The sequence below is a fragment of the Xylocopa sonorina genome, chromosome 7, assembly GCF_050948175.1.
Source record: "Xylocopa sonorina isolate GNS202 chromosome 7, iyXylSono1_principal, whole genome shotgun sequence".
NCBI lineage: Eukaryota > Metazoa > Arthropoda > Insecta > Hymenoptera > Apidae > Xylocopa > Xylocopa sonorina.
This window is the reverse complement of record NC_135199.1, coordinates 11407655-11421096: the sequence shown is the minus strand read 5'-3', so window position 1 is coordinate 11421096 and position 13442 is coordinate 11407655. Positions and strand designations below refer to the sequence as shown.

Here is a 13442-nt window from a genome sequence, read left to right as displayed (position 1 = left end):
GCGAGCTGTTAATTACAGTAACAAGTAATGAAAAAAAAATATACTTGAACGGAAAAGATAAATAATTAGGAATATGATATTATTCTTCGTTTCGAAAGGGGTTAGTCACGATCTTCGTAACATCCATCGCTGCGTGCCGTGACAATCCATCCCTTTGTCGTATTCTTCCTGCTGGAAGACGAACAAAGCGGCGATTGATCTGAGGGGGACGATATTTCCGCCCTAAAAATCACCGATCGGTTCAATTGTCTCGCAGTGGATATCAGAGACGTTCGCTATTTATGCGAATAAATACGGTTCTCCATTTCGTTCCCGGGGATATTTAATTAAAACCAGCCTCCGTTACTCGTTGCTGCTCTTGAGAAAGAAAAAAAACCGGGGGTGGAGAACGTTGGGAAGAAGGGAAAAGGAAATAGGGAGGAAAAGTTGAAAGTAGCCCGTTGCGAATGAACCGAGTAATTCAAACGCAGATTTTTTTTCACAAAGCGCGGATTCATCCAGAATCTGGGCGTACCAGCCGGGCCCCTTCTTTTATTCTGCGATCTGAACGGGTCGTTGAGTCGTCCTCGCGAGGAGAATGCTTGCTTTTTGTCTCTATTTTCGCGATTATTCGTAGGGAGCTCGACGAGCGTGCAAACGTGCTCGATTCGCGGCCATTTCGGCTGAAATGGAGGGATGAAAACGGGAGTGAAACGAGCACGCTCCCTTAACATCTTAATTCCCACCTTATTTCGATCTCCACGATCATCCCCTAAAAATTCGCCGATGGAACGTTTCATTTTATGATTGAAAATAAAAGCTGTTTGAAAGCACGTCACGATTATTTCACCGTGGTGGTTAGGGGTTGAAACGAAGGGCGGAGGAACGTGGCTGGGAAGAATGGTCGGTGGTAGCGGGAGGGCCACCGGAAGCCGTCGAATCTAATAAAGACGTCGTCGCGCAGGACCACTCGAAAGGTCTAAATGAAATTTTCCGTCGGTCGCCGTTTTCTTCCCGCGTCACTCGCTTCGTGGGGGACGCGTTCCCGTGGCTGGTAACCGAAGAGAGAGGTCTGTTTTCAAGCTTGCCTGGGCTTTATTAAGGTTTATTATATCACGGACGCGCGTTCTGTCTCGGATCTCTACGCGTACGTCGGTGGTGCATTATGCTGTGTGCGCGAGGGCGGAAGCGTGGGTGTTTGCGGAATTATTGGCGGATCCGTTTGTTTCTCAGTACCTTCACATTCTTTTCTTCCCCGTTGCGGTGTTACAGGAGACTTGGAAGGTTCTGTTTCTTCTTTCTTTTTTTTCTTTATTTTCTCGCAGCGGCGGGTGGATTATGTATAGGGTATGATTTATGCAAACTGGAATAAGTCATAACTCTTCTGGGATTGAAAATGTCAAGGACGGGAAGATTTGACCCGTGCTAAGTAATGCACGTCTTCCTATTTGAATAAATAATGCTACTGTAAAATGCATGCCCTTCTTTGGATTTTCATGGATGTGATAGTCACAGGGGAACGGTGGTCTTTAAAACTTTTCATCTTTAATATTCAACATTTTCTCTAGTAATTGATGTATTTCGAGGGGTGCAAAATTTCTCTTGCCTATTTATCTTCGCAAGTTTAATTAACATCGTGTCACGAAACATAGTGGGCGTAAAAAAAATTCTCGACCACGCTTATCGCCACGACGAACAACCGAGGATCGATCGTTCGGCACAAACATTTACCACATCCGTTCGCAAACTCGTTTTCATTCCCCGTGCACGCGGGAAAATAACTCTCGTCACCTGTTTGCGGGACCGTTCCGCAGCTGATACGTTCCGCCGTTTTTAATCCGCGTAAATGGCATTAAAGGATGAATGAAGAGCGACCAGCAATCGGTGCCGGGGTTAGAGGGTTAGCGTTGAACGTAACGGTTATTCGACGGAAATGCCGAATAATCTGTCGGGAAAGTTATTGCTACGTTACGCGCAAAATTCGAACGCGGTAGCGCCCCTTTCAAGGGGTGCACGTGCTATGCGCCGAGTGCGTTCCATTATTGCATAAAGCGCCCCGTGTTGTGTATACACGCACTCAATATCCTTCCATAGCAGTAGGAAACTCGATTTGTCTCGCTGGATATCCTCTGTTCCAAAAGTGCCACCCTGTCGCGTTATCGGCTGCGTTTGGTCCTCACCTTTGGGAGCAAGTTGTTATAGTTCGCGATAGGGGCTGTTTCTTGTAGGCGAGGGGAGTGTAGGTTCGTCGCTGGAGATTATGTTAAAATTAGCTGTTTAGTTAGAGAACGGAGAATTTAATATTTTTTATACTATTTGATGGAAGCAGGTATGGAGAGGGGATTTGGTAAGTGGTGTTGATGTTAACAGTGTCCATCGAGTTCGTTGCGCATTTATTCGAGTGCACCGCGGTCTGCGGACGCACTTGAAGCACTGCATATCTCTGCACTTGATTGACAAACGGTGTTCCGGTTTGGGATTTCGACCAGTTCATTCTCCGATTAATTTTACAAACTTCCGTGTACAATTTTCCCAAGTACAAACGAGAAGCGCATTATTCGTCACTATTGCGGACTATTTTCTTCTTTTTACACTGTTAACGCGCCGTTCGAACGTCGATTAAACGAGCTGCGGTGCTTACAATACGTAACGTAACGTAAAATTAATACGACACGTAACCATGCGGTTTATCGATTTTGTTCACCGACTGCAACAACGCGGCAGCTTCATTATTTCTAAAATTGAAACAGCTCTTCGAAACGAGCGACGAACGTTACGCCTTTTATGTCTACTTGGAAAACAATTTTCATATCCGGTCAATTTTTCGCGATAAAAGTTGCACCTACAAATTTTAACGTGAAATATTTCAAAAATTCCATCAACTCTGCGCCATAAAGATTGCTCCACTTAACTAAACTATTTTCATGATACTCGAAACAACCGTAAAAAGAAAGCAAGGCTCATGAAAAATTAATAAAGAAGGCTAGCCAAAATTGTTCCAACACCGGTTACGAAGGAAATGGCGTCGAAGTTTTTTGACGGCGACGCTCGGGGTTGGTTCTCGTCACGGTTTAACGTCCCATGAAACGCTCTGGGGGTGAGTGGACCGCGTCGATTTTTACGCAACGTCTAATAACAGGCATTCGTCCCTCGTTATTTAGGCGCGGGTGCTTCGTTATTTTCTTCGCGACACTGGGCGATAAAAACGCGTTCCATTCCCGGCACTGTGTCCTGGAAAAACCGCGGTTTTTGTGAACTTCATCCCCTGATTTACGGTGCTCGCGCGGATTCGGCCGGCCAGCCACAGTCACACGTTCGAATGATATAATATCGCCCTGTAATTTGTTGGACTTTTAGTCGGGGGGTTTAAATGGCGTGGGTGGTTTTGGAGGCTTTCCCTGCAATTTGTTGCGTCGGATGTGCACACTCGTGGGCCAGGATTTGTAGGCGTGCCTAGTTTTTGACATTATTTGCTTCAGGGTGGATCGAGCGGACGAACTTGATGCACGTTTCGCACTTCACGTTTGAAACGTTTATTCTACATGTCGTATTCATGATTTGTTGGATGATTGATAGTCAAGGTTGAGCTCTGATTAGATTTTGATGAATCCTTTGAATTTCAATCAACTTCGAGGATCCTCAGGGTTTCGAGATCAACTCTGTGTTTCATAAAACTTGCTAAAAAGATAAGTAGCTGCAAAAATTAGGTTCGATCAAGATCTTTCTATACGTCAGCGCATTGCGATGATTTGTACACGTATAATTGATATATCTGACGTTGGACTCTCAGAAACCGACGAACAAGAGCCAGGACACATGGGATCGGATACTGACGCTTTCAGTTACACTCTCGATCCACTATCTGCCCCCAAGGGTAGTTACGCTGATAACCTTGGACCCGGGGGGCTTGCTCCATGAAACTTCGAACACTTCGAAATTCAACCCTAACGCTACAGAATTCAATAGACGGCGAATTTCCGGGCTCACGAAATCCGTCGCCAGCAGTCGTAAACCAAGGGCCCATCAACGAGATCAACGCACGCCAACGGCGTTCGCGCAAGATTCCCAGTTTCCGTGAAACACTCGAGACGTTCCATCCTCCATTTATACATCTCAAATATCCGTTTAAAACTTCGACCACAAGGTTCACTCGTTAAATCGGCCAACAGTATCGCGAGATCGTGATTGCATCCTCGAATCGAATCCACCGGTCGCCTCTGAGGAATCCACGATACTCCTTTTTACCCTCTGTGCTGTGTACGTCGACGCGCAGTCCCACAAAGTCAGTTTCTTCTCGATTAATGACAACGAGACAGTTTCTTGGCATCGGAGAAGTCTGAGAGCGGCGCACGCTGGATGAAAGGATTCAAATCCCGCGACGTCTCGTGCTTTCGCCGGTTGGCCAGGCGAGGAGAGACACGAAAGGGGTGGAAAAAAACAGAGCGAACGAAGGAAAGCACTTAGAAGGGACGGGGTGAATTAATAGAGAAAGCGTGAAATGAAAGAGCGAAGTTGTACGGGAAGTTCTGCGATTTCATCGCCTGCAGTGGAAAAGGAATCCGGATCGGGGCGGGCTTCGGGAACGAGGCAAAGGATAAGACGGTCTTGATAACGAGCCTGGGTGAACCTCCGCGATGGAAACTACGTTGGCTCGTTTCTTTTCCGCGAACCAGTCTGGAAATCGTGTTTCCATTTCGAACTTCATTTTCGCTGGATATTAAACGCTCATATTTGCCATCCGAGCGATTCCTTCGTCCCTTCCCTTCGTCTTCCCGCTTTTTCAAATTCCCCGTTTCAAGTTCTGAAAATTACCCACGGGGTTCGTCCAAATATTTTCTCACGTGGCTCGAATCCACGCCCGTGTCTAACATAATTTCATTTCTCGGATGTATATCAAGCGGCAATAGAGCCAGCGATCCAACACCCTCGGATTCTCGATAATGGAACCCAACCTGGAATCATCGCCCCCAATCAACGAACCTAACCTATCACGAAGTTTAGCACGGACATTTTTAGGCTTCTCTGTATATAAAAACCGTTCGATATATATACGTATACATTTCGCCATTCCTTTTCAATCCTGCTCTCTATGTTGGTCCTCGATATACGCGTGGCATAGAATATCGAATCCGCCATTGTCCGGGATCCGGGAAGTCGTTAAAACGCGCACGCTGCTTTGCCTCGCTCCAAATATTAGTCGGAACGATATCGCCTCGCCTCTAAGCAGCATTTACGTTCTCGTTATCCAAATAGCGAGGGTTTCGACGTCACGCAGGAGATAGGATCCGCGCGTAATCAAGATTCGCTGTCGCGATTACGCGGACAGCCCGGGAAATAGCTGTCGGTTTCGTTTCTGTACGCGTTTTGCCGATAACAGAGGGGAAAAAGCGCAAAAAAAGCGGGGGAAAAAAAACACGGAGAGAGAAATAAAACAAAAAAGGAAGAAGTCGAATGGCATTGTCAATCAATCGGGTTCCCGACGGCTCGGAATGCGAACCGACCGCTGCGCTCGAATAAAAATGTAAATATGTCCCAGGGTGTTCGTACGTGATATTGTCAGACCTATGATGGTTCAAAGCTGATTTCGTTGCTGCTTGCAATTTCTGATTCTGCGAGTAATTGCTCGCATGCGACTACGTTTGTAGCGAATAATCAGGAATTCTGACATTTTTCGGGCGTTTGACGCAAATGGTATCTTGTTCGATGTTCTCTTGATTTATACAGAATTTTTGTAGCGACTGAAATTGATACAGCATCGCTCGTGTAACTGGATAAGTGAGATAATTATTCTCGTTGATAGTTACATCGAAATAGTCATTCTCTCTCAGCTGGTAATTCGCAATAACGCGGTATTTTATTACGCGGATAAATGTCGGAAGCTGGAAATAGATTGGTACACTTTATGCAATAAGGGAACGAGCGGCGTTTCATTTAAAAAGTGAAATATTAGTCTGAAGCAAACCTACATCGATCCAATTTGTTTTCATACAGAACATTCGCTCTGTTCGCGTACAGCAGACACATCGATACATGTTCATCCTCCAATAAATAGATATTTCCCTCGAAAATCTACGCTACACAGAACGCGCATGTCCTCGTTGCCCGTAAACCATTCCAATCGCACAATCACATAAATTAGATTAGATTTAAATAACAAGTCCCCTCGAACGCTACTTAATCCAATCAAATACAGTTTAAATCCCACGTCACATAGGTAGCAATGTAAATCTCAAGATGTGTCTCAGAGATCGTTAGGAACAAAGCCGCGCGAAGAGAAAAAAGTAAACGTTACAGGAGGAAGCGGAAGTGGGTTAATCGCGTGTTTCCTGCCGCGGGCCCCACGTCTCCAGCCACCCTCCGCGTCTCGTTTTTCTTTTTTTTTTCTTCTGTTTTCTTCTCCCCCTTTGTCTCTCTCTCTCTCTCTCTCTCTCTCTTTCTCTTTCTCTCTTCCGCTCTCTTTCTTATTCCCCCCCCCCCCCCCCCCCCGGAACGATAACGAGGGCCACTACGGGGGTTGTTCTCTGTCCGTAGCGGCGCAAGGAACGAGGTAGAATCGCGGTCGAGAGCGTCCACGTGGTTGAAACGGCGAGCCTCGGGAGCAACGCCGGCGGCGTCGGCGGCGTCGGCAGCGACGTGGCAGGCAGCGAGGCAGGAACAGGCGGCGGCGGGGGTGGTATACCACCTGGGCTACCATTCCAGGTGGGCTATCGGGAGGCCGGCCAAGAGTACACGCTCTACCTTCTCGCAGCCCGCGAACAAGATCGCACCGAGTGGATCCGTGCCATCCGTGCTGGTGAGTCCCCCTTTTTTTCATCCCTTCTCATTTTCGATTCTTCTCTCACTCGTTTCTTAAGTACACGTATATTTTCTTCTCACTCTCCTTGAACGTTACGACTGCACGAGAATTATCTCACGAGTCAAGGTAGCTTCGTCGCGAGTATTTTTTCTTCTTTTAATTTTTTTCTCCTGGTAAATTATTTTACACGCCATCGTGTTGCAAAAGCGGCAGTCGAAGGTCAAGGTTTTCGACGAACGAAAGTATTTTTTTTTTTTTGGGAACGCACAGCTCGACGAGACAAAGTCGCGAGGTCTCCGCAATTATCAAGCCTCGTTACCGCGAGCTCGCTTCGCCGGTGACACAGAAATCCCTGGTGAATCCGCGATACAATTTTTCAGTCCGTTTCTCGCGGGTACGCTGTGTCTCCGCGGGGATCCGTATTTTAATCGACCCGCCGCTGCAATTAACCATCCCCTTCGCGCGACCCAGCTCGTTAGACGATCTTCTTCGTGCGAGTCGCGGTGATTCACGGGGCTACAACGAGGAGCACGCTCGGAAATATATTTAGGGAAAACTCGCGAGCGTTTCAACTGTCTCCTTTACGTTCGTTGTCTCGCGATAATAAGCGTGTGGCCCAGATACTAGCGGACGCACGGTTTTTCTTAACAGGTCTCCACCGGTTGGAGGTACATCGTTAACCATTGTAATTTATTTCGAGCCGTGAATCTGAAGCAGCCTCGTTCAAGTCCGCGGGCTTATGCTCGCCCCGCGAGGCCACTGTTCTTTCAAGCTCGCGTTCATTAAAAGGCCCGTCGAAATTGTTCCTCCTCCGCGGCAGGAGAAAGAGACGCGACAAGACGCGCGGCTGAGGAGTATCGCGTCCTCCACGGGCTGTTTGGCAACCGCCGTTGAGAAAGATTCGAGGCGCGACTCTGGAAGTCGAAACGGGACGAAAAGGAGTTTCGTTTTGGGGAAAAACGAGCCTGGGAATTCGTCCGGGTACGCGTGCACTCGGTCCCGAGAGAGCTCGAGAGCTATACGCTGCGACGAGGGCCATTAGCGCGAGCCTTTCCGTTATTCGATTCTCTGCCAACGGTTGTCGAACACCCGGTACATCTCGAACCCGAAACACGTCGATCCCGCTCGTTCCATTGCTATTCGATTATAGCACGAATATTGTAATTGATATACGATTGCAAACATCCATTTTCTGCGCCCAGTTTCGTTTCTAATTAACATATATTTATCAATCAAAACGCGTAACAGTCCTGCGAAGGTATATTTATTAGCAAACACTCCGCGGAGAGCGCGTAATTCCGTTTTCAGGTGAAACATTGGATTTCTGGATTGTATGGGATCGCGAGGGGAAACGCGTGTGTAACTGAAGGCGCAAATGCGCATTCGGGACGTAATTCAGGATCGTCGATCTGGCTGGGAGAAGCGTCGATAGGTTTCCTCGATAAATAACACATCATTATCGTGCCTCTTCACACGGATCACTGTGAACTCGTGTATCGAAATGCTGTCGATAACCCGTCATCTGGTCCGTCTCGGTGAAAACGCTGTAAACGCAGCCCTGGCCGCGATCGAGGCTCGTATTACGCGCGAACCGCGAATAATTTCCAACGACCAAGTAATTATTAATTCAATTAGTTTTCGTGGGAATAATTTACGGGGCAGGGCAGTTAGCTCGAGAGTGAGAATCAATTTTAACGACCATTCGTAACCGTTTCGAACTCGCTCGAAATTGTGTACGGTCGTCCTGTTACATTTATTTTTATTTCTCCTGGTAAAAATATTCGTCGCGATTAGTCGTGATTTTTGTCGCGAAAATTCAGTTCGAAGGAACTGCATCTGGCACTCGTAAATGGAGAAAGGGGATGTATCTTTGACGAGGAGTTAGTTCCGAAGAATTTCAAAGTTGCACCGTCGTTCCTCGTAGCTGCAACTGCGACGAGCTGTCCTTGTAACTTGCGTTACAGTCGGCAGAGCGTTCAGTATTTGGAAGGGAAATGGGGTTGCGAAACAACGTCACTGCGACTCTACCCGTGTTTCTGGACACGTCTCGTCCCATAAAACGTCCTGGAGGATTTCTTCGCGAACACGTTCCCCAGGAGTGTCGTACGTCAGAGTAGGCGTCGTGGAAAGGCTCGAACGGTGTAAAGAAACAGCCGCGAGGAGGAAAGTTTCTCGTTCGCGTTTCTTCGTGGGATTGTTCCGCGTGTACAGTGTGAAATAAATGGTCGAATCAGTTGGGCAGAGGACCGAACGGGGGTCAAATATTTTTCGCATCTTCATCGATCCATCGAGCTCCATCGAAATCGATGCGTAACGCTTCGTACGAGCCCTTTGTGAGCTAGGGGGCTTTAGGTGGCTCCTTTCTTCTTTATTTTCGATACCATCGCGCGGGAACGCTCAAACGAATTGGATGCACTGATCTGCGTTGTACAAAGGGGCGCGCGGCATCGTTGGAAAAACAACTAAAACAAATGGGAACAGGTAACACCTACATCCAGCGACCCACGCTTTCGCGCTCGTGTAATAAAAGTTATCACGGTGTAATATAAAATTAACGTCGCGTGATTTTATCGGGCTAAACAAACATCGACGGTAAATATCGTAACAAATGATATTTTAAATGCGTTCGTTATTTCAGCGTAATGTAAAATAATTTCTAGTTTAGAAGCTCGTGCGGTTTTTTTTTTTTTTACTGAATTTAAGCTCTCACGCGAAACGTGGCAAGAAAACGGAGCGAACTGTGTTGAATGCATTTCCTTGTAACGAATTGTTTGCCGGTGGAAGTTGCGTGTCTACGAAGTAACGTGGCACGCGATACCGTAAGAAATTACGCTAGTTGGACGCGTTAAGGGAAGGATCGAGCGAAAGTTCCTGCTAGAAATTGCACTATAAAGCACGAAATTCTCTTGGCGAGTTCTCAGCTTTTGTCTACGATACGCGAGCCTCCGAAGTTCTATTCATCAACTTCGAACTCGCGTCCGCGGAACGCGATTTAACTATCCTCGGGACGGAATTCAGCTGTTCTTTAACCAAACAAATGGTACCTGAACCGGGGGTGAGGCCACGACTAAAAACCGTCCACTTAACCCAGCCTCCCAAAGGAAATCAGATCTCGAAAAGATGGCTCGTCTTTCGACAATTTATATACGACCAATGATTTGCTTAAGGTTTCGCGCCAGATGAGACGCGTTTCCACAGATCCACGAGAAATTAGTAGCTCGCGGCGCTCGAACTGCTCGAGTTCTCCTATTACTTTACAATTCCCAGAATCGAAACTTCTCCCTTGTACCACAACTCCAGTTGAGACGCTATGGTCTGACGATCCTTCATTTTTCAGTGCATATTTTTTTAGTTTAACGTTTAATAGATTCATCTGAAATATCGTACGCTTCAAAAATTTCGTTTCGAGCGAGATTTCTCTCTCAAAAATATGGCCAGCAGAAACTCTGCCGCGCATCAACCCTTTGTCGGGCTAAAGTGATTCATAGGCGAAACCAGCGTCAGAAATCATAAGACGCGATACGATATCAGCGACGTATCCCGACAACGCGAGTTGATTGATTCGTCGCCGGGACGGCTGAACTTTTAACGAGTTTTCAAAGAATCCCGTCGGACCAGAGCTCGTTACCATCCGGGAACGCCACGGGAAATCGAGTCTTCGGATCTTTCGTCGTCATCCACGTAACTTATTTCGCCTTGTTAGATATGCATCGACTTTAATCGAGCGGATGATCGCTAATCTTCGTTTCTTCCATTTTATCCCTTCACGTGAACTCTGATGATTTCCACATCTTCTCGTCGAGATTTCATGTCGGAATTCTTGTGATTTTCCCTCTTCCCACCTCCTCTGAAATTATTCTCCTGTTCGCTTCTATCCTCCGGTATGAAACATTAATTCGTAATTTTTCGAAAAGTTGAGGGAGCCAATGGAAATCGACGTTTCTCGTCGAACGCACCCGGTTACTTAATTTGTTAGACGGTCTAATCATTTCGAACTTCCCCTTTCCTGTTCCCTCTAACCCCGCGCATATATCCTCGATGTATACTTTTCTTTTTATTCCCCTCCCCTTCGCTCCGCCGTAGAATATAATAGAGCTCGATGGAAGTTTTGCAACTTTTCTTCGCGAAAGTTGGAATTTGTTGGCGCAGCTCTGAACGCTCGAACGGACGGCCCTCGTTTGAAAAGGGCAAGGTAACGAGAAAAATGAATGCGATATTACCTTGGCGGGCGGTCGGTTTTGCTCCGTTCGTTCTTATTGGCTGTCGCGTGGGCGAGCCCGATATTTGTCAATTTGTCCGGATACGTTCGATTGGCTCCCCCTCTATTTTCTTTCTATTTTTTTTCGCCCGTTGAGAAACCGTTGCTGGGAAAAAGTTACAGGGGTTGTAAATAATCGAAACCGGTGTATCCGTTTCCGGAACTATTGGGTTCGTACGTTCCTTGATTTGCAGACGAGCGGAAATGGAAGCGTAAGCAGGAACTGTCCCTTCTAATCGTTTCCAGAAATAATTAGAAAGATTGATATGGAAATGAAGTGATGAAGAAAAAAATACGAAACTTCAGATACTTCAGTGTAATCTTCTCGCACGGATGCAGCTTGCACGCGTTACATTTCGCATTTTATTACGAATTCGCGCAATCTCCCATCTTATCACTGAAACGCATCTCGCGCGCATCGGGAAAGATGAGTCCCGCCGCAAAACGCCGAGCGTTTTTTCTTTTTTTTCCACCTTTTGCAACGAGACAAAAGCTGAAGCGGCAACTCGCGTGCATTAAGAAGATCCGACTTGCCAACGATCCGGTTTTTCCGCGAGCGGAACGGCGCGCAGCTGCGAGAGATACGGTTGCGTCTCTTCTTCCGAACGGAACCACTCGAGCCCCTCTTCGTACTCGGCGAGAGGCATTAGTCGGCGGAAAAACCAGCGGGAACCATCGAACGCGCGTTTGTAAAAACGAACATCATCCTCAAACGCTTCCGAGGCGCCTAACGTCGAGCGTTTCTCACTCGACGCGGAGTTACACTTACTCCCCGCGAAATTCGCTGATCCGTCGATGCTAATGAGGCGATTAATTACGCGATCTCCGTAGGAATTTCGGCCGGCGTTCCTGCAGCCGGAACCAGGGGGTAGAAAAAGGAAATGGCGAGCGCGCGAGGGGGTGAGAAAAAGTCTGAGCCAGACGGAAACGAGGATAATTAGAGTGGCAGGCCTGGATAAAGGAGGAATAAGCAGAACTAGACTACTTTGCACTTTCGTAGGCTCGGGGCTGTCGTGTACAATAGTTCCTCATCGATATTGTCTCCGCCGACAAATTGCTCCGGGCCGTGATATCGATCGAGGCCTTTAAACTGCTCGAACTCTCTCTTTATTCTCCCGTTCTTCGTCTTCTTTTTTTCTCCCACCCCTCTGTCTATTTCCTCGTCTTTTCTTTTTACGAACGCGGCCAACGAATGCATATGCATGCGAGCCAGTTCGAGGGAGTTCCCAGGCGCGTCGGCTCGTTAATAAAGATTAATCGCGTCGATCCGTGGCCCCCTGGGGGCCCTGAAACGCGGGACTTCCGGTTCGCCTTTGATCTCGCACGATTTCCGCCGTGCATCCTTGGATTCTGAAAGTGATTTCGCCAGTAGAATGTTATTTCGCGGAAAAATTAGATGAGTTCGAGGTAGGTTTCAATAGTGCGCGCGCAGTTATGGTATTTATCGTGATCGATTTTCAAAGGGTGACTCGGAAACGGATTGTACGCGTGATACCAACGCAAATTGAACGCGCAATCCGCATTCAATTGGATTAGTCGCCAATACAATGGTCGTTGGAAATGGAAAGAAAGTCTTACAGCGTATTATTGCCGCTCTGTTCAACTGCGATCGCTGTGTGTCAATTCGACTGGATCATTAACGTCTGCAAATTATCGACGGTCCGGTTGAGAAGCGAGCAACGCGTCAATCTCTCCCCCGCCATTGTTCGCGCGTTGAATTAGCCGCGAAGTTAACCCCGTGGCGTATGAAAGCCTCGTCGTTCCTTTTTTCTCGACGAAGGGCTATCGAAACAACGCGCGTCCTCCGTGTTCCCTTTCTTCTAGCCTCCTGGAAAATAAAGGAATTTTTCACGACACATGTGCAACCACCCGCATACCACCGCCACGTAACGCGTGAAAAGATGAGAATCACTTGTAGCACATTTTCCACAATTTGACTGCACGCGTATCCATAACCATCTGGATGCTTGCTCGGGACGGTCCAATTGTAGGAACGAGCCACGCGAGTCACCCCCGTGGGAACGGTTATTCTACTCCCTCGGCTATATCAATTCCATCCGAGTCGTCGATTCGCGGTGGCTCGTACGTTTGAAACGTCGCGTTCTCTTGAAGGCGAGCGTTGTATGAAGCAAGAAGCTAGTGAATAGCTTTTCACGTGTTCCGAGGGGCGGCCACTTCTCTCGCGTCCTCGACGCCGGACGCGGAAATGTTTTCCCGGCACTCTCCGCAACACGCTTCCAATTTCGGTATTTTCAACCCACCGTATTATACATTAATCGTGCGCATATTCAGTTATAATCGTTAACGTTGTTCTCAACTGTTTCATATAAAACAACAGAGTTTCCATAGTACAGAAAATTTAACTTGTACCGTACCCTTCGTAATTTTGGATTATCAGAGGGAAATTGT

At 47.3% G+C, this 13442-nt stretch overlaps 2 protein-coding genes across 3 annotated transcripts in view; one reads left to right on the top strand and one right to left on the bottom strand.

Annotated features, from left to right (window-relative positions):
* Nucleotides 1-13442, top strand: part of Btk29a (tyrosine-protein kinase Btk29A) — a 132272-nt gene that overhangs the window by 10210 nt on the left and 108620 nt on the right. For both annotated transcript variants that reach the window (XM_076897933.1, XM_076897934.1), the window contains one exon: nt 6511-6772. In XM_076897933.1, coding sequence (XP_076754048.1) covers nt 6511-6772 — 262 coding nt within the window. The remainder of the gene's footprint in view (nt 1-6510; nt 6773-13442) is intronic.
* Rpl39 (ribosomal protein L39) overlaps nt 1-13442 on the bottom strand; it is a 100862-nt gene that overhangs the window by 19097 nt on the left and 68323 nt on the right. The gene's annotated exons all lie outside the window — the stretch shown is intronic.